Source organism: Mustelus asterias, chromosome 16 (genome assembly GCF_964213995.1).
Source record: "Mustelus asterias chromosome 16, sMusAst1.hap1.1, whole genome shotgun sequence".
In the NCBI taxonomy this organism is placed as follows: domain Eukaryota; kingdom Metazoa; phylum Chordata; class Chondrichthyes; order Carcharhiniformes; family Triakidae; genus Mustelus; species Mustelus asterias.
In genome coordinates this window covers 57,386,119-57,410,629 of record NC_135816.1, presented here as the reverse complement: position 1 = coordinate 57,410,629, position 24,511 = coordinate 57,386,119, and the positions used below count along the sequence as shown (strand labels likewise).

At 43.9% G+C, this 24,511-nt stretch overlaps 1 protein-coding gene across 1 annotated transcript; it reads left to right on the top strand.

Annotated features, from left to right (window-relative positions):
• On the top strand, positions 1-20,728 carry LOC144505502 (gastrotropin-like). Its single transcript, XM_078231627.1, has 6 exons — positions 1-286; positions 583-727; positions 10,709-10,779; positions 16,019-16,191; positions 20,350-20,439; positions 20,530-20,728. The coding sequence occupies exons 3-6, from the start codon at positions 10,713-10,715 to the stop codon at positions 20,581-20,583; spliced, it is 384 nt and encodes a 127-aa protein (XP_078087753.1). The 5' UTR covers positions 1-286; positions 583-727; positions 10,709-10,712; the 3' UTR covers positions 20,584-20,728.
• The last annotated feature ends 3,783 nt before the right edge of the window (positions 20,729-24,511 follow it).

The following is a 24,511-nucleotide window of genomic DNA, read 5'->3' as shown; positions in this document are numbered from 1 at the left end:
ACCCAAAGGAAATCCACACAGACACAGGGAGAATGTGCAAACTCCACACAGACAGTCACCGAAGGCCAGAATTGAACCCAGGTCGCTAGCGCTGTGAGGCAGCAGTACTAACCTCTGTGCCACCATGCTACTCCTTGTTATTTGAAATCAGCATGTAAATGGTTAAGAACGGGCACTGAGTTGATACCTTAAATCTGGTAGATTCCTACATGTGGGAATCACTTTGGATTTGCTTTGCTTAAAATTGTTTTTATGAGCTTTGCCCTACATGTCCTCAGGAAACATTGCAAGTATAACATTTTTATATATTTTTTCAACTTCTCACCTTCAATAGTTGAATGACCGTAGTTCAGTTCCTTTATCCTGTCCTGGAAACTTTGTACGTTGGTTAAATTATAGTAAGTAATAAAATGATATAGTACAATGTTTGTAAACTTGATGAATGCCTTGGCATGCATCTGGCTTTCGTAGTCTGACAAAAAGAAATTCGATCATTAAGAATCAAGATTAAGGACCTTAAGAGAACACAAAGGATTGCGTTTTGAACACAGTAATTGCTTTGGTCTGTTATGGATTCCGTAGGATGCACTATCCATTAGAAGATTTTATTTGAAGTGGAAGGAAGTACTGGGTGCGTTGAGTCATTAAAGCAGCACGGTTTGATTTAAAACCTATGGGAATAGAAGTTGCCGACCAAACTGTGAAAGGCGTCAGTTAAGCAGCTCAGGTAAAGTTTGTTTTCCCTTGTCTTACGTATCAGTTAATGTTACTGCACATCCTGTAAAGAAGACTGGTTACAGAAACCTATTACTGAACTCTAGAATTGCATTCAGCAAAATTAAATGGGGACAATGGTATCTTTTCATTGCTAACAATTTCTAAGGTTATGATTTTCCTGTGCTGGTAATTCGTTTGATGTTGCTAAGATTTATCATTCAGTCTTCAGGACTGTGGCAAAACAATGTAAAGTTTAATAGTCACAAAGAGGAATCTCTGCACATAATAGCTAGCAGTGTATCATATTAAATACAGCATCGTAACCCACTGATCTGAACTCACCACCTCCCTCAGACAATTAACAACTTAATGATTGTTCATTGCAAAAAAAAACTTTGAAAAAAGGATAGTTTATAGTTTTTCCAGGATGGTAATCTCTTGGAGATACACCTCCTAAAGTTTGAAGATGAGATTGTCTCTCTCTCTCTCTCCAAAGCAAATTATTTTATGACTTCAAAGTTCGCAGGATGTAGTCCAGGCATCAGTGCCAGAATCAGGCTTGCCTGAGCTCTACGACACTCATTGGACATCCGTTATGGGATGGGAGAAGCTGGGACTGCTAGTTTGAGAAAGTCCAGAGTAAAATTGTTAATTTTTCACTAGAACAATGCAGATTACAGGATGATACAGTAGAAGTTTCAAAAATTAAGGAAGGAGGCAATTCAATTCCTTGATTTTTGTGCAGTTATGATTTCATGGCCCTAATAATACACACTGAAAAAACAGAATCCTTTACCTTGTGTAATAGATAAGTCACCTATATGGTAATGTCCCACCCCATTCACACCAGTTGAAAGTCCAATGTAGGGCTTATGTTTATAAAAAGTATGATAATAAAGTTAAACACAGGAAAAATAAGCCATGAAAATAGTTAAGAAAATAGTTTTAAAAAACCCAAAGATAATGAATAAATTTCATTTTGGAAAATATCACCTCCAGCCATCTATCAACTTTACAGTTATCTCTGATTAAAAATTATACCAATGTATTTCACACAACCTAAAATATTGCTAAAAAAGAGACACCCTGTTGAAGCCTGGCTTAAATTGGTGGTCAGTGCACCATGAGGATTGCTTAGTAAGTGTTGTTCAATCATGAAATCACATGTAATATTGGACACTATGCCTGGAATTTTGCCACCTCGCCCACCCCAGAATCGGGGTGAGCGAGCCTCGCAGAATGGCATTCTCCATTGGCTTTGGGCAGGATCTTACGAGCCTCGGGCGGGCGAGGCGGTAAAATTCCAGCACATGTTTTGAGTTTTGCAAAACTGGTTGAGTACTTGCAGTTTGGCTCACTTACGTGTGCTGGAAGCTACACAGTTTCACACACACGGCCCTCTCCTTTGCAAACAAAAAGAGCCTTTCTACACATTGCACCTTTTCCAACTAAACAAAAGCTTAAGGGACAGCCATTCCCTGGTTCATTCCCATGGTACTGCTTTCACCAGTCACTTTCCTTATTCAAATTTAAATAAAAGCTTGTCAGTTAACCATCCACTCATACATTCTCCCTGACAATGTTACTACCAATCAGAATCCATTTGCCACCCAATCAGCACCCTCTTCTCATGCAGTACAAATTGTTGTTACCTTTATAATTTGGTATTCTTGAGTCTATCTTGATGAACGCAAGATGAAAAGCTTTAAAAGCATGTCTGTTTTTCAACAATATTCTAAACTACCAAGTGACTATACATAAAAGTGTTATTGTTCTTAGCTAAATAAAAGTAACTAGAACTTACATAGAACCTTTACATAGTGAGATATCTCCTGATGTTTCTTGAAGGACTGATACTGAATAGGAGCTTTAGAGATTTGAATTATCCATTCTTTTAAATTAAACAGCACACTCAATAACAGAGCAAAGTGAAAATTTTGTGTGATTAGAATATTTGACTTTGGAGTCCTTTGTACTTCAGTCTATTCCTAATTTTGCCAAGAGACAGTAAAGAAGTAGAATTGGAGATCTCTCAATCCAAAAGTTGCAGCCTTTGCTTTGCTTGAATGTTATTATTCATCATTAAAAGCAACCTCTATTTCCTGTTCATCTCTGCACATATTTAGGTTTGGCATTTTATAAGTTGTGAAGTAAATCTTTTCTGGATTTCTTCATGTCCAAAACATCTCTTCCCATTCACTATGATAACTTACTGCATTGTTAGGTAGAAGGTATTTATTTGTTTTAATCCATTTCAGCTTGTCAAGATTTCTATCTCAATTTTATCTTGATACATTTTTTGGGAGAGCATATTATTATTATTCCAAATGACTTAGACAAAGTTGGCATTCGGAATATATTGTGCTGATCCTCCATTTCTAGCTTATTGGCATCTTTTCATTATTAGGGTAGGAGTTGATCCAACAGGATGTGAAGGGTTTACCATGAACCTAACTTTGCCTTCCTCTTGGATTTTCACACTGGATATTTAACAATGCCAATTTTGCCATTTTCCTCTCACTGTGTATTTATCATAGCAATTCCTGCATATTCGTCTCACTGGGCACTTACAATTTATTTTGTATGAGATTCCCAAAGTTGGATGTTTACATTAACTGTTGGATCTCATAAAATGAGGCAAAGTCTTTTCCTCACCTTGGTTTGACAAATTCTTATTCCACAATCCCATACCATGATTCCAATAGATCACTCTTGTGGATAATTTAATTTTTGAGTGTGCAAATTAACTAACCCTCTGAGTTCATCTTATCTCAAATTTGCTATGGAGTTATTAGTAGTAAACTGGATCACACCAAAACTGAGGGGTTGGGAAAGGCTTATAAAGGAGGAAGCAAATCAAAAATATTTACTTTTGGACGGGTGGTGAAAGGAGAAATCAGGGCTGTTTAAATTAATACCCCTCCTGCCCATAACAAGATCAACCATCTCTTACTAAAAAAGTGGATATATTGGCAGATGCACAGTAACTTGAACATGGACCACGGGCTATTTAATTCACCATGAGAAAGAAAAGGTTGCAGCTCAGTCATCCATTGTTTTTATAATATTATAGAATTTATTGTTATATTAATATGATTGTGAAATTTCAGATTTGTGGCAGAAACTTTCAAAAAGTAAGATATTTGTCTACTTGTTGTTTTCAAGGTTCATTTGTGTCCTTTTTTTAGTGAAAACTGCTTAAAGTACATGACAGTCCTCAGACTGCACAAGTCAGACCAGGTCACGGCTGTAACTGATACTGTGCTAAACTTTCTGAGTCACTTCAGTACCTCAGAACATTCACCTACCTTAACAATGGAGTTCCAGACTTCACTTTAACTTTCTTCTTTCACCTTTATCGGCACACTTCAACAATAGCATGCATTTATACATTGTCTTTAACATAGCAAAATGTTTCAACATGCTTCACTGGAACATTACCAAATAATATCTGACTCTGAGTCACATAATGGGCAGCACGGTGGCACAGTGGTTAGCACTGCTGCCTCACAGTGCCAGGGACCCATATTCGATTCCCGGCTTAGGCCACTGTCTGTGCGATGTCTGCACGTTCTCCCGTATCTGCGTGGGTTTGCTCTGGTTTCCTCCCACAGTCCGAAAGGCGTGCTGGTTAGGTGCATTGGCCGTGCTAAATTCTCCCTCAGTGTACTCGAACAGGCGCTGGAGTGTGGAGACTAGGGGATTTTCACAGTAACTTCATTGCAGTGTTAATGTAAGCCAACTTGTGACTAATAAATAAATAAATTTAAACTTTAATAAGGAGATATTAGAATAAGCAACCAAAAGCTCGGTCAAAGAGGTATGTTTTAAGGACCATTTTAAAGAAGTCAGAGAGGGATTTTCAGAGCTTAGGTCATAGGCAGCAGAAGGCACAGCCACAATTTTTGGGGCAAAGAAAATCAGGTATGGACAGAACTGGAGGAGTGCCTAGTTCTTGGAGGGCTGTAGGAGGTCACTGAGAAGCGAGTGGCAAGGCCATATAATTATTTGAACAAAATCTTTTCTTTCAAGGCATTGCTGGACTAAGAGCCAAGTTAGATCATTGAGCACAGGGTGAATTGGATGGTGCCAGTAAGTGCCGATTAAAGCATCGGAACAGCCTAAACCAGTCTGTCTTTGGACAGTTTTCTGCAACTAGCAGATGTGACAAAATGGAAAGGAATGCTGACAATAGAAGATGAAGGGTTTTCAATGCAGAAACATTAGCACAACATACTACACCTGCGATAAAGGAGAATCAATATCTTGCACGGAATCTTACTGAGACATCAGGGGTCTCGCCTGCTGGCTGAAGAGGTGGCAGGAAGCCCATGCTGCTTCGTTTTTGGGAAAGCCCACCAAACCACATGACAATCAGGCAGAGGCAAAGCCAACGGGGTCTTCCCCGGAATCGAGACTGCAGGGGCAGGAGTCTTAATTACCAATTCAAAGCTGCCAGCCAATCAAATGCGGATGGTTTGTGTGCCCAACAGCATCACTGGGGAGGCTGTGGTGGTTTTTGGAAAGCACAGTAAGAAGTTTAACAACACCAGGTTAAAGTCCAACAGGTTTATTTGGTAGCAAAAGCCACACAAGCTTTCGGAGCCTTAAGCCCCTTCTTCAGGTGAGTGGGAATTCTGTTCACAAACAGGGCATATAAAGACACAAACTCAATTTCAGAATAATGGGTGGAATGTGAATACTTACAGCTAATCAAGTCTTTAAGATACAAACAATGTGAGTGGAGAGAGCATCAAGACAGGCTAAAGAGATGTGTATTGTCTCCAGACAGGGCAGTTAGTGAGACTCTGCAGGTCCAGGCAAGCTGTGGGGATTACAGATAGTGTGACATGAACCCAATATCCCGGTTGAGGCTGTCTTCATGTGTGCGGAACTTGGCTATCAGTTTTTGCTCAGCGACTCTGCGCCGTCGTGTGTCGTTAAGGCTGCCTTGGAGAATACTTACCCGAATATCAGAGGCCGAATGCCCGTGACCGTTGAAGTGCTCCCCAACAGGAAGAGAACAGTCTTGCCTGGTGATTGTCGAGCGGTGTTCATTCATCTGTTGTCCCAACGTCTGCATGGTTTCCCCAATGTACCATGCCTAGGGACATCCTTTCCTGCAGCGTATCAGGTAGGCAACGTTGGCCGAGTTGCAAGAGTATGTACCGTGTACCTGGTGGATGATGTTCTCACGTGAGATGATGGCATCTGTGTCAATGATCCGGCACGTCTTGCAGAGGTTGCTGTGGCAGGGTTGTGTGGTGTCGTGGTCACTGTTCTCCTGAAGGCTGGGTAGTTTGCTGCGGACAATGGTCTGTTTGAGGTTGTGCGGTTGTTTGAAGGCAAGAAGTGGGGGTGTGGGGATGGCCTTGGTGAGATGGTCTTCTTCATCAATGACATGTTGAAGGCTCCAGAGGAGATGCCGTAGCTTCTCCGCTCCGGGGGAGTACTGGACGACGAAGGGTACTCTGTCCACCGTGTCCCGTGTTTGTCTTCTGAGGAGGTCGGTGCGGTTTTTCACTGTGGCGCGTCACAACTGTCGATCGATGAGTCGAGCGCTATATCCTGTTCTCATGGGAGCATCTTTCAGCATCTGGAGGTGTCTGTTGCGATCCTCCTCATCCGAGCAGATCCTGTGTATACGGAGGGCTTGTCACTCCACTCACATTGTTTGTATCTTAAAGACTTGATTAGCTGTAAGTATTCGCATTCCAACCATTATTCTGAAATTGAGCTTGTGTCTTTATATGCCCTGTTTGTGAACAGAATTCCCACTCACCTGAAGAAGGGGCTTAAGGCTCCGAAAGCTTGTGTGGCTTTTGCTACCAAATAAACCTGTTGGACTTTAACCTGGTGTTGTTAAACTCCTTACTGTCTTTACCCCAGTCCAACGCCGGCATCTCCACATCATGGTTTTTGGAAAGGCAGGCACCTGAGCACCCGGATCATGGAGGACCCAGATTACAGGTAAGTCACGCAGAGGAGTAGGGAGGAGTGGGGAGAGGGTTGCAGGGGAGTCGGTAACTAGGTCAGTGGGGTGGTTCTCATTGGACCACTCTCTTCATGATGCGTAATCCCTCGATCAGGCACTGAGTGCCTTCGATTGAAAGACCTCCCTGCAGAAGTGACAAGTTGGCCACGCAATCGATCATGCCACATGGTAACAGGCTTGCCTGCTGCTGGGTTCATGCCAGTAGCAGCAGGATGGGGCCCATAAATGGTTGCTAATTAGTTTTGATTTGATTTATTGTCACATGTATTAACATACAGTGAAAAGTATTGTTTCTTGCACGCTATGCAGACAAAACATACCGTTCATGGAGAAGGAAACGAGAAGGTGCAGAATGTAGTGTTCCAGTCATAGCTAGAGTGTAGAGAAAGATAACTTAATGCAAGGTAAGTCCATTCAAAAGTCTGACAGCAGCAGGGAAGAAGCTGTTCTTGAGTCAGTTGGTACGTGACCTCAGACTTTTGTATCTTTTTCCCGAAGGAAGAAGGTGGAAGAAGGTGGGGTCCTTAATTATGCTGGCTGCTTTGCCGAGGCAGCGGGAAGAGTAGACAGAGTCAATGGATGGGAAGCTGGTTTGTGTGATGGTTTGGGCTACATTCACGACCTTTTATAGCTCCTTGTGGTCTTGGGTAGAGCAGGAGCCATACCAAGCTGTGATACAACCAGAAAGAATGCTTCCTATGGTGCATCTGTAAAGGTTGGTGAGAGTCATAGCTGACATGCTAAATTTCCTTAGTCTTCTGAGAAAGTAGAGGTGTTGGTGGGCTTTCTTAACTATAGTGTCAGCATGGGGGGACCAGGACAGGTTGTTGGTGATCTGGACACTTAAAAACTTGAAGCTCTCGACCCTTTCTATGTCGTCGCCATTGATGTAGACAGGGGCATGTTCTCCTTTACACTTCCTGAAGTCGATGACAATCTCCTTCATTTTGTTGACATTGAGGGAGAGATTATTGTTGCCACACCAGTTCACCAGATTCTCTGTCTCATTCCTGTACTCTGTCTCGTCATTGTTTAAGATCCACTACGGTGGTGTCGTCAGCAAATCAAATTGGAGGGGAATTTGGCCGCACAGTCATAGATGCACACAGAGTATAGTAGGGGGCTGAGAACACAGCCTTGTGGGGCGCCGGTGTTGAGGATGATCGTGGCCTTAGTTTGTGGCAGGGTAGTAAACCTTCCCACACATAAACTTAATTCTGGCAGAAGGGGGAGATGGCAGCAGAGTTCCGGTGTGCCACCATCCTCCTTTATAAATGCCCTTTCCACTGCCAAGCTCGCCACCAGCACAAGCAGAAGACTCCAACCCCTATTTCTAAAAGCCAAAACATAAGGCAACTTGTCACTATTTTCTGATTTACTGGAAATTCCTCTTTATTCTTTTTAGTTACATGACTATATGATTCAATACAAAGACAACCAGATAAGCATTATCACTGATCTCTCGTCGTTATTAACCTGAATTTTCTTAGCACGGGTGGCTATAAAAATGGAACGGTTGGCCTCAATGTTCAGCATTACTGCGTGCAAAAGTCTCAGACGGGATTGCTGCTCCGGATCATTCGGTAATGACCTGGAGGTTTATGGCCGTGGATGTCAGCTGCAAATTAAATAAGGATAGGACTGGGTGTGATGCTCCCATGCATGAATAGTCTGTCAACATTCACTGTATATATACTGTAAAGTAGCGGAAAGCTGTCAACACAAATAGAACCAAGCCTGAGTCCGAATCAACATCTTCATACCGGAACTCTGTCGCCATCTCCCCCTGCGCGAGAATTAAGTTTATGTTCGGGAACGTTCATGGTCGACTTTACTACCCTGCCACCAACTGAGGCAATTAGCAACAATTTAAGGGCCTCATCCTGGGCGGCATGGTGGTGCAGTGGTTAGCGCTGCTGCCTTTCAGTGCCAGGGACCCGGGTTCAGTTCCCGGCTTGGGTCATTGTCTGTGTGGAGTTTGCACATCCCCCCCATGTCTGCGTGGGTTTCCTCTGGGTGCTCCGGTTTCCTTGCCACACTCCAAAGATATACAGGTTAGGTGGATTGGCCATGCTAAATTGACCCTTAGTGTCAGGGGGACGAGCTCGGGTAAATGCATGGGGTCATGGGGATAGGGCCTGGGTGGGATTGTGGTCGGTGCGGACTCAATGGGCTGAATGGCCTCCTTCTGCACTGTAGGATTCTAAAAGAAATGAAACAGGGGGACTAAGTGGATAAAGAGCATGTGATAATCTAATTAATCAGTTTTCCACTTAAATTCAGTGAAGAAATTTCATGAGTTGTGAAATCATTATGAGCCATAAATTCCAAGCTCCACGGCATTGGATTGGGGCGGTACCCCACAAATACGCTGGAAAATCCCATTCTGAAGTTCCTAGGTAAGGGTTTGTACGGTAATTGCCCAGAAATGCAAGCTTTCTCTGGGTAAAAAAAACAATGAAATAAAAAAACAGTCCCCTAACCCTCACTCCTTCAATGCTCCCTCACCCACACACACTCCGCTTGCCCCATTCAATCAACTTAGTACCTCCCACCCATCTCTCCATGGCCCATCAGATCCTCCATGGCACCCTCTGCCCCTCTACCCACTCCCATGGCCCTTTACAGCTCCTGTGCCAACCTATGCTCCTCTGCCCACCCTTATGGCCCTTTATTTTTTGATTTCCGCTCAGTGCTAATTCATGCCAACCCATAACCACCACCCACACCCTCCTCCCACCCCCCCCCCTGCCCCCTACACCCCCCCCCCCTCCCCCCACCCACCAACTCTTTGCCTTTACATCCACTGGGCCAACTCACCCAGTATCCACCACGGCCAGCCCTCTGGAGCCATACCAAAATGAAATAACGTTTTAAGTGGCTATTGTTAACTTCCCTATTATGAAAAAACACTCCCATTGTTAAAAACAAATTCAATATATTTACATTCCTTCAAGTACTCAATCCCTTATGAAAACTGCCATTTTTGTTCATAGTTCCACATCAAAAATTGTATAACCTTCTGAAGACGTCGATCAAAATGTGAACTTAGAAGCCCCCACTGCAATATTAAAAGGTCGCAGAATCAGTCCTGCAGCACTAATCCTGTAATAATAATCCTCAGGCTTATGTCATTGGACAGCTAGTGAAATTGCACATAGTCACAGCAGACTTTTAAAAAACAAATCGACAAGAGATTTAATGCCTTGGCAGTTCTAATGAGTTTATCTACGTTTTACATACATTCTTGTCTACTTTTAATGGATACTCATGTTTACGTTTAACAAGCCCAAATGACACGTTAGACCGATCCAAAAGGCTACTTTACCCATCCCATAGAATACTGTATTTCTCCAAATGACTCGAGCAACATTAGATATTTTGCTCAAATGTCTCAATCCAATGAGTCGTATTTTGCATATCACTTTTACATATGCAGCTGCCTTTGATGTGCAAACTACATCCCACAGCTTCACCCACACCCACCACCATGGCAAAAGGCATGGGTGCCAGGTTTGGGAGCAGGATTTCTGGAATTGGGGCTATGATGCTTTTTTGGCTAAGTCCATCCCGGCGCAAATTCCAGCCAATGTTTCAAGGGATTGCTGTTTGCTACATTCAAACCAATCTTGATTTGCTTCTGATTTTGATTTTTACCTTGAGTCCCTGCCATCTCCCACAGTTCAAGGCTTAATGTTTGTGTTCTTGGTGGGCCTCACTCTGGCAGTAAGTAGACACTTACTTAAATTCTTTGTGATACGAGTCACAAGAACATTTATTGGGCTGAGCCAAATCTTGATAGAATCATAGAATCATAGAAATGATTCTTGATAATATCTAACACTGAAAAAAATTATGGTTAACATTGAGTGAATGGTTTAACACAGGGAATGATTTATCACAGGGTACAGGTGAAGAGAATGGACGCTGAACATACTTCACTGTGCCTGCTGCCTTCATTGCTGTGGGATTAATTTTTTGATTCTGTTTTTACAGCATCATGAATTTCACTGGAAAATATAAATTTGGGAGTGAAGAGAACTATGAGCAGTTTATGAAGGCTTTAGGTAAGTAATCATTTTATGGTAATGCCATCACTTAGTTATATCAATTTTAATAAAGAACACTATCTTTTTTCTGGGAAGTGTGGGAAAAACAAATTTAATGGGTCACCACTCAAATAATAACTGGCACAAAATGTGTTTTTACAAAGGCACAATATGAGCTCAACATTTACTGAAATGGTAGGTGTGAATAAAAAAATATTAAAAGTTAACAACCCCATAATTTCTTCCCCTACTGAGCTCTCCTGCTGACTCAACCAATTCGTCCAGTGAGTTTCTGACCAGTACTAACCCGAAAAGTTTCTGTTATATCCTCAGTCTGTGCTGCCTGGACTGACCTCTGACATGTCAGGGTTAGGGATCATAGAATCTCTCAAGTGCAGAAGGAGGCCATTCGGCCCATCAAGTCTGCACCGGCCTACCCAAGACCTATCCCCGTAACCTCACATATTTACTCCGCTAATCCCCCTAATCTTTGGACATTAAGGGGCAAATTACCATGGCCAATCCACCTAACCTCACATCTTTGGACGTGGGAGGAAACCCGAGCACCCGGAGGAAACCCACGCAGAGACGGGGAGAATGTGCAAACTCAACACAGACAGTAACCCAAAGCCGGCATTGAGCCTTCTTCCCCGGCGCTATGAGGCATGTCACAATCGACGAATGTCACATAGACCTGTGCCGCTCTGTTCGAGAGAATCGATTTTGACCAAGGTTTTCAGCCTGGCTACAGTCAGTGAACTCAGATGAAAGTGAGCATATGCGGATATTGAATTGAGAATTGAATCAGGCGAGGATACCCTGGACTGAATAGCTTACCAACGTTTACTGGCACATGAATAATGGTCACTGGGGGAAAACAGTTGAATGCAACCATGGAACTGTCAATAAGTTTGTTCATGCCTTCAGCAGTGCAAGAGGGGGGAAAAATATCAGTGAGAGGAAGAAAAGGACTCATCCAGAACTTTTTCTAGACAACACTGGTTAAATAAATCTCTCCTTTGGCCCAACAAAGGCTGCTGCTTTTTGAAAGTTCTCCATCTCACTTCACTGCCTATCCAGCACAGACATCAATGCCCTCTTCAGAAATATAACCAGTGTTTCTTACAACCATTTATATTACTTGCTTCAATGGCCCTTATTTGTTTTAAGTTATGTCCTGTAGTTTATACACAGAGGAAAAAGCAATTCAATGCACTCATGGAGGAAAAAATACTTTATACTTCAGTCAAGAAAGCACTCTGTTTTCTACTGTTTCACAATTTCTACAATTAAAGTTTTAAAAACAAACTAAGGAACGACAACCTCACACCTCGTGACACATGATAATAGGCCAGGAACCATTTATATTTACTTGGCCTTGGGGCAAGGGAACTCAACAGATTTCATTCGAGAGAGATACATTTTTATAAAATACAATAAAGCCCATCAGAATATCATCGCTTTTATTATAGTTTTGCCTGGCTAGAAATCTCTCTCTTTGCAATTTCATTTTCTCGCTCCCCTGAAGCCATATTCTGTGGAGAACATGCCCTTTAATATGAACTGTGTAATAATTAGGTTGAATACAAAAACACCACAGGCAATGACTCAAAATACTGCTGTGGTGAGCAGTTTAAACCTCAGAGTACTGACAGGTCGAGAGCAGCCAGCCTTGGTTTAAAAAGAGAACATTTTGAGCTCCAGTGCATGCTGAAACAAATCTGATGTTATATCATTAAAATAATTCAAATGTCTCTGGTAGTTCTACTACCACAATGTCAATCTTGTATTACAGAAATAATCATATTTAAAAACATTTCAAACACACATTTTTGCCTCATTTTCCTCTTGCTCGCATCTTTCATTCCTCATTCTTACTTGCTCCATCTCCCTCCTGTTCACTGTTTGCCCAATCTATTTTCTTCTACTCTACTTGTGCTGTTTCCTCTCTCTTCTTCTTTGCTTGCTTCATCTCGATTTGCTTTGTCTCTCTCCCCCTTTCTCTGTCTTTCCTTCACTCAGTCTTTGCTTCCTTTCTGTTCCTCACCATCTGTATTTGCCCCTCCCCCTCCCCTTTCCTACAATTACCTCCGCTTATTTGTGATTTACTAAGTAATGTAAACAGGAGAATAAACAGATTAAGTGAGTGGCACAAGAGCATGAAGAATCCACATTGGACGAAAATGGATAGATCCAATTATTTTCTAAATGGTGAAAAACTAGGAATATTGGTGATCCAAAAAGATTTAGGTGCCCATGTACACAGGTAACTAAAACGTAATGGGCGGCACAGTGGTTAGCACTGCACCAGGGATGAGGGCTCAATTCCGGCCTTGGGTGACTGTCTAGGTGGAGTTTGCATGTTCTCCCTGTGTCTGCGCGGGTTTCCTCTGGGTGCTCTGGTTCCCTCCCACAGTCCAAAGGTCTGCAGTTAGGTGAATTGGCCATGCTGAATTGCCCCTTACTGTCCAAAGGTGTGTATGTTAGCGGGATTCGTGGGGTAAGAACATAAGAACATAAGAAATAGGAGCAGGAGTAGGCCATCTAGCCCCTCGAGCCTGCCCCGCCATTCTATAAGATCATGGCTGATCTGAAGTGGATCAGTTCCACTTACCCGCCTGATCCCTATAACCCCTAATTCCCTTACCGATCAGGAATCCATCTATCCGTGATTTAAACATATTCAACGAGGTAGCCTCCACCATTACAGTGGGCAGAGAATTCCAGAGATTCACCACCTCTGAGAGAAGAAGTTCCTCCTCAACTCTGTCCTAAACTGAACCCCCTTTATTTTGAGGCTGTGCCCTCTAGTTCTAGCTTCCTTTCTAAGTGGAAAGAATCTCTCCACCTCTACCCTATCCAGCCCCTTCATTATCTTATAGGTCTCTATAAGATCCCCCCTCAGCCTTCTAAATTCCAACGAGTACAAACCCAATCTGCTCAGTCTCTCCTCATAAACAACACCCCTCATCTCTGGTATCAACCTGGTGAACCTTCCCTGCACTCCCTCCAAGGCCAATATATCCTTCCGCAAATAAGGGGACCAATACTGCACACAGTATTCCAGCTGCGGCCTCACCAATGCCCTGTACAGATGCAGCAAGACATCTCTGCTTTTATATTCTATCCCCCTTGCGATATAGGCCAACATCCCATTTGCTTTCTTGATCACCTGTTGCACCTGCAGACTGGGATTTTGCGTCTCATGCACAAGGACCCCCAGGTCCCTTTGCACAGTAGCGTGTTGTAAATGCATGGGGCTACGGGGACAGGGTGAGGGATAGGCCTGGGTGAGATGCTTTGTCAGAGAGTTGGTGCGGACTCAATAGGCTGAATGGCCTCCTTCAGCACTGGAGGGATTCTATGCTTCTAAGTGTGAAAATAAATTTAAAGGCGAATGGAGCCTTTATAACCGAATATTTTTTAAAATTATTTGTTTAAGCAATAAAAAGTCCTGATTATACCAAATCTGGAATGATGTATACATTTCTAGCACCACAGCTTAGAAAGGACATATTGGCCTTGGCAGTATTGAAGTGCCGATCTACCAGAATGTTACCAGAGCAGCAAGGATTATGTTATGAGGAGAGATTACATAAACCCTGCCTTTATTCCCTGGAATCAAAAAGGTTATGGGATAATGTTAAAAGGAATTGATGGGGTAGTTAGAGAGAACGCTGCTGGTGACAAGAGGGCAAAACTTTAATATCAGAGCCAAGCCTAACAGGATACAAGTTGGGGAAAACTTCTTGAAGCAAAATGTGGCAGGAATGTGGAACTCTCTTCCACAAAAAGCAGCAGATGTTAGTTCAATTGATCATTTGAAATCTGAGCTCAGTAGAGTTTCCCGAGCCAGTGGTATTAAGGGATACAGTTCAACCATGATCTCCTTGACCAGTTGGAACATGTTTGAGGGGGTGAATGGCTCATTCCTGTATACTCCATACTATTGAAAAGCACTTGTGCTTGTCTCCGAGGCTCAGGTACATTAGAATTAGAAAGGCATGGAAAGCACTTTGCTCAGGCCAAACCCTTAGCAAGACCCGGTGTCAGCAAAAGGAGAAGACAGAACAGAAACCCACATAGACACAGGGAGAATGTGCAAACTCCACATAGACAGTCACTCAAGCTGGAATTGAACCCTTGACCCTGATGCTGTGAGGCAGCAGCGCTCAGCACTGTGCATTCCGTTACATTTTAGTTATCTGTGTACATGGGCACTTAAATCTTTTTGGAGCTCCAATGTTCCTAGTTTTTCACCATTTAGAAAATAATTGGATCTACCCATTTTCGTCCGATGTGGATTCTTCACACTCTGGTTGCCAGCAATGCAACCCACTAAGTGCTGCTGGAGAGGACCCGATCTTTAAAATCAGTAAAAATGTTCAATTCATTCAACCTCAATCGATTGACATCCCTTTTCATGCATCTTGTCATAGGGTTATCACCTTTGGTTGGAAGTATACCTACCTATCTTACCCAGTCAAACACCTACGTTTCCCCCTCCCATCTCCAATACTTGTATAACCAATAAACAAAAGTGTTTGGAGAAGAATTTTTTTTTTCATTTCTCTATGATTTTTGTCCTGGGTTTGTTCATAGCAGCGTCCAGGAGATTTAATTTCTGGCAACTTCAAAACAATCCTGGAAAGTTATCCTACTTGGGGTATGAGCGCATGTAATGAATGAAACTTGGGGAATTGGATGTGCAGTCTTACTGGGTTTACCCATTCTTCTTTTTTTCTACTCGCTCTTGGGATGTGAGCCTTGTTGGCGAGGTCAGCATTTGTTGCCTTTCCTACATTAGCCATCATGGTGAGCTGCCTTCTTCAACCTCCGCAGTCCAAGTGGGTGCAGGTGCAGGCCAATATGAATGGCTATATGATCGAGACTGAACAAATAAAAATCTCTCTTGTTTGCCTACGTTTGTTGAATGATTCTTTTCTTGGAATTTTGTAAATCTGGAACAGCTGATTTACATCTGCAGGAATCTCCACAAATGATGATTAATCGGCCTGTGAGTGAGAAATTATCCATACGTTTTAACTCTGTGCAATCCAATGTTATGTAGGGCGGTTAGAAGCCATTACTTGTGATATTTTAAAGGCAAATTCTAATATTTCGAAGGCCAGTTCCAGGACGCCAAGTCCATCGATACTGATTTAGATAAAGTGAAAATGAATTAGTGCTTGCAATAGCATTCTTCATCATGGGTGTTCCCTTTGTGTTAACATGGCACTTACTATTCACTGTGCAGGTGTGCCCGATGATGCCATAGAACGTGGGAAAACAAATAAGTTTGACACAGAGGTGGTGCAGAATGGGAATGAGTTTACTTGGTCTCAAATTTACCCGTGTCACACAACGACAAATAAATTTATTGTCGGGAAGGAGTCAGAAGTTGAGATGCTGAATTGTGATAAAGTCAAGGTAAATCTGCAAGTGGCCAGCTGAAGAACTGAATTTCCTTGGTGTTCCTACATATTTTGTTCAACGCCAACAGGTTTGGAAATGCCTGCACTGTGGTATCTCATCTAAGTAGCCACCTTGCACGTATAAAGATGGGCAGCGGATATCAGGAGGCACAATCATATCATAGAAATCATACAATCCCTGCAATGCAGAAGGAGGCCATTCAGCCCATCAAGTTGCACCGACAACAATCCCACCCAGGTCTTATTCCCATAACCCCACATATTTACCCCTGCTAATCCCCTGACACGAGGGTCAATTTAGCATGGCCAATCAACCTAACCTGAACATCTTTGGACTGTGGGAGGAAGCCGGAGCACCCGGAGGAAACCCACGCAGACACAGGGAGAACGTGCAAACTCCACACAGACAGTGACCCGAGGCCGGAATCAAACCCAGGCCCTTGGCGCTGTGCGGCAGCAGTGCTAACCACTGTGCCACTGTGCTACCCATAATGAGCTGCAATGGGTTATTTCACCATGGGAGCATCATCTCCAAGAATTATTCCCTTTAAAGTTTAGCTGTTCTGAACCGCCAGTTTTCTCAGTTTATTTTGTGTTGTTTGGTTGCTGCACTTGCTCAGCTTAGCAGAAATATTGGGCTACTTTTTTTTTGGTAGCGTCAGGACCCTAGTGTCAAGCTGATATGAGCCCATCCATGTTGCCAGTATACCTTCTGATGCAACCTCTGCCTCTTAATTAGCTATGGCATGACAAATTGGTGCCATAACATTCAGATGTTTTGCACTGATTTCATACTGGAAAAACTGGTATCCTTTTTTGAAAGTGTAACTGCATCTTATTACCATTCTTAAATCAAAGAAAAATGAATAAATCTCAGGGTTTGGCTCGAAGCTACTATCAAAGTGTCGCGTTGGAGAGTATAACCTGACACACGCAATGTTGAGTTTTCAGTCTCCATTATGAGTCAGACTGAACTGATGGGCAATTGGAGGCTCCCACTGTTCTCTTGGATGTAAACTACTTCATGGACGTAATCATAGAATAGAATTACAGAATCATAGGGTAGAATTTTACCGGCACGTCTACCCGAGGTTCGTACGATCCTGCCCGAGGCCAACGGAGAATACTGTTCTCCGAGCCTCGCCCACCCACGGAATCGGGGTGGGCGTGCCGGTAAAATTCCAGCCATAGAATCAGAGGGCCCGATTTTACCATTTTCATTCTAAGTGCTGAATCTGGGCGCAATTCAGAACTGACTTAGAAATCTGCTTTCAGGCGCTCCCATACGCACTTAGCCTGAAAAAAAAAATCAGCAGTCCCATTCGCGCTGTGGGCAGGGCTTAGCGCGCCCGAAATGATCGGAGCTCTGAACTGCGCATGCGCAGTTAGAAAAAAAATTGAAAATGCGCGCCCGTGTCAGATCGCTCCCGGGCCGCAGAAAACGTTTAAGGCGGCCCGGGAGCGAAAAGCGGGAGCGATGGCTCCCACACACATCACTGTCCCCCTTATCCACACACCCCCGCTACCCAGACCGATTGCGACTCCCTGCTCCCTTCACCCCCCCACCGATCACCCGCAGAGTGGCAGCGGACCCCCCTGCCCCCCCCCCCCCCCCACCAGTGAGCGATCGGGCCTGCCCCTCCCCACCAGAGAACAATCTGGCCTCACTTCCCCCCCCCCCCCAGAGAAACATCTGACCCGCCTCCTCCTCCCTCCCCAGCAGACAATGATCAGCCTTCCCCCCCCTCCCCCACCACCACCATCAGACAACGATCGGCCCTCCTCCGCCCCCCCCAACCACCTGACAACGATCGGCCCTCCCCCCCCCACCAAACAAGGGTCAGCCCCCCCCACCACCAGACAATGATCAGCCCTCCCCCACCACCACCAGACAACGATCAGCATTCCCCCCCCCCCCACCACCAGACAACGATCGGGCCTCCGTCCCCACCAGAGATACATCTGACCCGCCTCCTCCTCCTCCACCCCCCCAACCAGACAATGATCAAGTCTCACTCTCTCTCCCTCACCAGAGAATGATCTGACCTGCCTCCCTCCTCCCCCCGACCTCGATCTGAATCAGGGAGCCGTTCAGCAGCTGGAGCGTCCGATTCAGACTTTTATTAAGCAGGTTCATTTCGGCGTGATTCCGGATCGGCGAACGCGGCGGTAAAAGGGGAATTGCTGATAAAGTCGGGCGGGCAGTTCATTAATTTAACTGAAATACATGCAAATACATTTAAATCGCCATTGCGCCTGTTTTGGGCGTGAAGCGAATCGCGGCCATTCCCGGGTTTCGGTAAAGTGGCAATCTGCGCGGACGCGGATCGCGTTAATGGCCTCACACCCGACTTTACCACGTTTTTGCGTCCGAAAACGGGCGCGACGCAATGGTAAAATAGGGTCCATAGAATATCTGCAGTGCAGAGTGAGGCCATTTGGCCCATCAAGCCTGCACCGAAAACAATCCCACCCAGGCCCTATCCCTGTAATGCCACATATTTACTCTACTAGCCCCCCTGACACTAAGGGGCGATTGAGCATGGCCAATCCACCTAACCCGCACATCTTTGGATCAACTGCACCAGGCAGCATTCACCCAAAGGAAGTGGACTTTGTGTGACTAGGTTGATCTCTGGTTGATGGCCCCCTGGATAGTTCTCTCAGTTAGTCTGAGAACTGAGCATTTTCATTTGTTTGAGAATGCTTAGAGTTCAAAGCAGAGATGAAATTGAGATTGCACCACCAGCTTAGTTATCATTTAACTCACTATAGGCAGCAGATCATTCTCAATACTTCAGATGCTACATCTGTTATAGGTTTATAATAAAACATGAAATTGATCACAATCTAAATATATAGCAGTGGAATTTCTTTCTGAACACAAATCTGAGCGTTGCCAAGGAAGCTGGACATATTCTGTTGAAAATGAACAGTTCAGTCAAAATCAAAGGCTTCTTCACTTCAAGTTAACTAGAATAAGTAAAACCTGGAGATTAGTGGGAGCCAGATAATCAAAAAATATATATTTATTTCGCTATCTAATGTCTTAGAATATAGAAACCCTGCAGTGCAGAAGGAGGCCATTTGGCCCATCAAGCCTGCACCAGGAATGATCCCACCCAGGCCCTATCCCCACAACCCTATATATTTACTCTGTTAATCCCCTGACACAAGGGTCAATTTAGCATGGCCAATCAACGTAACCCGCACATCTTTGGACTGTGGGAGGAAACCAGAGCACCCGGGAGGAAACCCACGTAGACACAGGAAAAATGTGCAAACTCCACACACACAGTGACCTGAGGCCGGAATTGAACCCGGGTGCCTGGTACTGTGGGCGGCACGGTAGCACAGTGGTTAGCACTGCTGCTTCACAGCTCCAGGGACCTGGGTTCGATTCCCGGCTTGGGTCACTGTCTGTGTGGAGTTTGCACATTCTCCTCGTGTCTGCGTGGGTTTCCTCCGGGTGCTCCGGTTTCCTCCTACAGTCCAAAGATGTGCAGGTTAGGTTGATTGGCCATGCTAAAAATTGCCCTTAGTGTCCGTAGGTTAGAGGGAGTAGTGGGTAAATATGTAGGGATATGGTGGTAGGGCCTGGGTGGGATTGTGGTCGGTGCAGACTCGATGGGCCGAATGGCCTCTTTCTGTGCTGTGGGGTTTCTAAGATTCTAAGTTCTAACCACTGTGCCACTCTTCTGCAGTATTCGAACCGGAGAATCCCAGATTCAGTTGCCGGGATGGTGCTGCTCTTAGTCAGGGCATTAGTTGGCCTTATCTCTATTGGAAGGGAGTCAAGTGAATCAGCCAGGACTCTACTTCAGAGCAGAATGCTAATCAATAAATTGCGTAGGCATTGAATAAAGACGCATCATATTCAGCAGACACTGCAACTTTGGACTTTACAGAACCAAACTCCAATCAGAGTCAACATTGAATCTTCGGGAGACATCTTGCTGATCTCATATTCCACAACTTCTTTCCCTAGAGGTTGGTGAGAAGATGGAACCTGCTATCACTTGGAGTAGAGGTGAATAGCATAGGTGCATTTAAGATGAAGCTAGATAAACATGTGAGAGAGATAGGAATAGAAGAGTATTCTGTGCTGTAAATTCTATGTAATAATCAAAAGAGGTTTTTTGTTTTACATCAGATCATAGTAAATCTGGAAGGAGGAGAACTGCTTATGAAGTTTCCTAAGTATGTTCACACTGCTAAGATTGAAGGAGACAAGTTGGTTGAAGTGAGTATCTGGTATTTACATTTTTCCTAAAGGACAGTTTTGCTGCATAATGGTCCGTCTATTAAAGACCAAATTTATTCTCGAAAACAGACATCCGTATGTGATGGGATCACTTTAAAAAGAGTCCATACAAAAACAGTTTAAGATGCTGAGGACTGCTGTCTCCAAGAACCACTGTGGACGATAAACTAATTCTACAATAACTAAATAACTCAGCACTTCTGAAACATATCTGTGCACGTAAAGGAAATGATGTGCCACAGCCAAACCACTGAATAAAATTATAAAATGAGAACTTTTGTGTGTTTCTTTTTGCTCCAATGTTTGCCACCAGCACACCATTAAGAAATAGCACAAGAACAGCTAGGCACAAAATTATACTGTCTAACTTTTATGTCAAGCTCATACTCATGAAGTTTTAGACTTGCATTCCAATTATCTTTCCTTTTGCTGGCTCTGGTCTGTTTCAATCCTTTGTCTCAATGTTGCCGAGTTGGGGTCTAGTTATTCTGAACCTAATCCTCAGTTAGGGTTTTGAATTGGCAGGGCGCAGGTATAAGGTGCTTGGATCCTGTTTGACTGAAACCTCAACTGCCCAGTTTAGCAGAGAGTCCAAAAAGGCCTGAACACATGCAAGGGGTGAAGATAAAAATTTAAATCTCTAACGTGGTATGGGGAGAATCTGATCTCCAAGTGTCAGCGGATGTACAAATTAAGTGTTCATGGGTCCAATATGCATGCATTCTCCTGTGTATTGGAATGTGTGTTTGTGTGTGGGGTGGGGGAGTCTGGAAGATGCAGTTCCTTTCCTTTCTTTGCTATCTCAGCTGTACTATTCATTCAGTTGAAACCTGGTAGGTGAATAGGACGCATACTGTTTGCACGTGCAGGCAGATTCTATCATTTGATACGGCTACTCTGTTCAATAAGACAGATTATAGAATGGTGGCCTGGATCTCACGGCACCAGGGACTTGGGTTCGATTTCCAGCTTGGGTCACTGTCTGTGCAGAGTCTGCATGTTTTCCCCGTGTCTGCGTGGGTTTCCTCCGGGTGCTCCGGCTTCCTCCAACAGTCCGAAAGACGTGCTGGTTTGGTGCATTGGCTATGCTAAATTCTTCCTTAATGTACCCGAACAGATGCTGGAGTGTGTTGACTAGGGCATTTTCACAGTAACTTCATTGCAGTGTTAATGTAAGCCTATTTGAGACATTAATAAATAAACTTAAAAGTTAGAGTGCTCTACGGATCTACATGATTTTATCCAGTACTGCTGTCCAAACAGTGGAAACATACTACCGGGTGAATGGCTTTGTCTACAGCGCATTCAAGTTCTATTAATTGACAACAATGCATTTTGAAATCAACAGATTACAGAATACTCTGTGGTTCCATCAGGTTCAATGCAATGCTGCTTTTTAATAGTCAGCCTCAGTAATCTACAGAGAGCCATATCTGCATCTTTACTAGCAGCAACTTCTCTTATCTTGAAAGCTACAGAGTACATAGAACATAGAACAGTACAGCACATAACAGGCCCTTCGGCCCACGATGTTGTGCCGAGCTTTATCTGAAACCAAGATCAAGCTATCCCACTCCCTATCATCCTGGTGTGCTCCATGTGCCTATCCAATAACCGCTTAAATGTTCCTAAAGTGTCTGACTCCACTATCACTGCAGGCAGTCCATTCCACATCCCAACCACTCTCTGCGTAAAGAACCTAACTCTGATATCCTTCCTATATCTCCCACCATGAACCCTATAGTTATGCCCCCTTGTAATAGCTCCATCCACCCGAGGAAATAGTCTTTGAACGTTCACTCTATCTATCCCCTTCATCATTTTATAAACCTCTATTAAGTCTCCCCTCAGCCTCCTCCGCTCCAGAGAGAACAGCCCTAGCTCCCTCAACCTTTCCTCATAAGACCTACCCTCCAAACCAGGCAGCATCCTGGTAAATCTCCTCTGCACTCTTTCCAGCGCTTCCACATCCTTCTTATAGTGAGGTGACCAGAACTGCACACAATATTCCAAATGTGGTCTCACCAAGGTCCTGTACAGTTGCAGCATAACCCCACGGCTCTTAAACTCCAACCCCCTGTTAATAAAAGCTAACACACTATAGGCCTTCTTCACAGCTCTATCCACTTGAGTGGCAACCTTTAGAGATCTGTGGATATGGACCCCAAGATCTCTCTGTTCCTCCACAGTCTTCAGAACCCTACCTTTGACCCTGTAATCCACATTTAAATTAGTCCTACCAAAATGAATCACCTCACATTTATCAGGGTTAAACTCCATTTGCCATTGTTCAGCCCAGCTTTGCATCCTATCTATGTCTCTTTGCAGCCTACAACAGCCCTCCACCTCATCCACTACTCCACCAATCTTGGTGTCATCAGCAAATTTACTGATCCACCCTTCAGCCCCCTCCTCTCAGTCATGAATAAAATTCACAAAGAGCAGAGGACCAAGCACTGATCCCTGCGGCACTCCGCTGGTAACCTGCCTCCAGTCCGAAAATTTTCCATCCACCACCACCACCAGAAAAAAATGGAAACATGAAATAAAACGAATCGCAACTTGATTAATTTTCGAAATATATTTCAGATTTGACTCCCCCACCCCACACACAAACACACATTCCAATACACAGGAGAATGCATGCATATTGGACCCATGAACACTTAATTTGTACATCCGCTGACACTTGGAGATCAGATTCTCCCCATACCACGTTAGAGATTTAAATTTTTATCTTCACCCCTTGCATGTGTTCAGGCCTTTTTGGACTCTCTGCTAAACTGGGCAGTTGAGGTTTCAGTCAAACAGGATCCAAGCACCTTATACCTGCGCCCTGCCAATTCAAAACCCTAACTGAGGATTAGGTTCAGAATAACTAGACCCCAACTCGGCAACATTGAGACAAAGGATTGAAACAGACCAGAGCCAGCAAAAGGAAAGATAATTGGAATAAAGGTACCCCCTCACCAGTTGAATGTTGAAATCACAACACTTGAAAGAACTGGTTTAATGCAACGTTTAATTATTTCTCCACCTCTCCCATCCAGGCCCTGACACACCATTAAACCTGAGTACCAGCGCCACCATCTGTCTGTTTTTGGAATTTCCATGAACAAGTATCCTTAGGTGCAGCGTGTGTTTGCTCAGTTTTCTCATTCTTATTCATTATCCAGTCGGCGGTTTGAAATAGGAATTAAATAATGAAAGTGTTTATAAGGTGCATTCTGTACATATGGGAAATATGATATTTATATGATGTTGTTAAAGTGCTTGTGAAACACGCTGCATTACTCAAGCAACTTAACACTCCAGTTATTGTAGGTATAATCTAATTGTAACACGAGTCTAGGACAAACAGGAGATTTCTGTCCCCACTAACCTGAGCACACCTGGGTTACCGTTTGACAGATGTACCACTGCAGCTATTCCCCTTGGTTGAGGGTCCGTCACGAGAGGATATAGTTTTAGGATAAGGTTTAAGTTTTTTAATTTATTTATTAATGTCACAAGTAGGCTGATATTAACACTGCAATGAAGTTACTATGAAAATCCCCTAGCTGCCACACTCCAGTGCCTGTTCGGGTACACTGAGGGAGAATTTAGCATGGCCAATGCACCTAACCAGCACGTCTTTCAGACTGTGGGAGGAAACTGGAGCATTCGGAGGAAACCCACGCAAACCATGGGAAGAACATGGAGACTCTGCACAGACAGTGACTCAAGTCGGGAATCAAACCCGGGTCCCTGGCGCTGTGAGGCAGCAGTGCTAACCACTGTGCCAGCGTGCTGCCCCAGGGCAGGAGATTTGAGAAAAAACTTTTTCACTCAGAGGGTGGTGGGAATCTGGAATGCACTGCTTGGGAAGGTAACGGAGGCCGGATATCTTACAAGCTTTAAAAAATATTTGGATGAGCACTTGAAATATCATAACAATCGAGGATATGGGACAAGTGCAGGAAAATGGGATTAGCGCATCTTTAGTGGTAGTTGTTGTCGGTGCAGACTCAATGGACCAAAGGGCTCTTTCTGCACTGTATGATGCTGTGAC

Bases quoted from the DNA above. Each gene is read 5' to 3' on its own strand.
- LOC144505502 (XM_078231627.1), top strand. From the start codon at position 10,713: ATGAATTTCACTGGAAAATATAAATTTGGGAGTGAAGAGAACTATGAG. The intron at 10,780-16,018 runs GTAAGTAATCAT...TTCACTGTGCAG, and splicing joins GCAGTTTATGAAGGCTTTAG to GTGTGCCCGATGATGCCATA. The intron at 16,192-20,349 runs GTAAATCTGCAA...GTTTTACATCAG, and splicing joins TGAATTGTGATAAAGTCAAG to ATCATAGTAAATCTGGAAGG.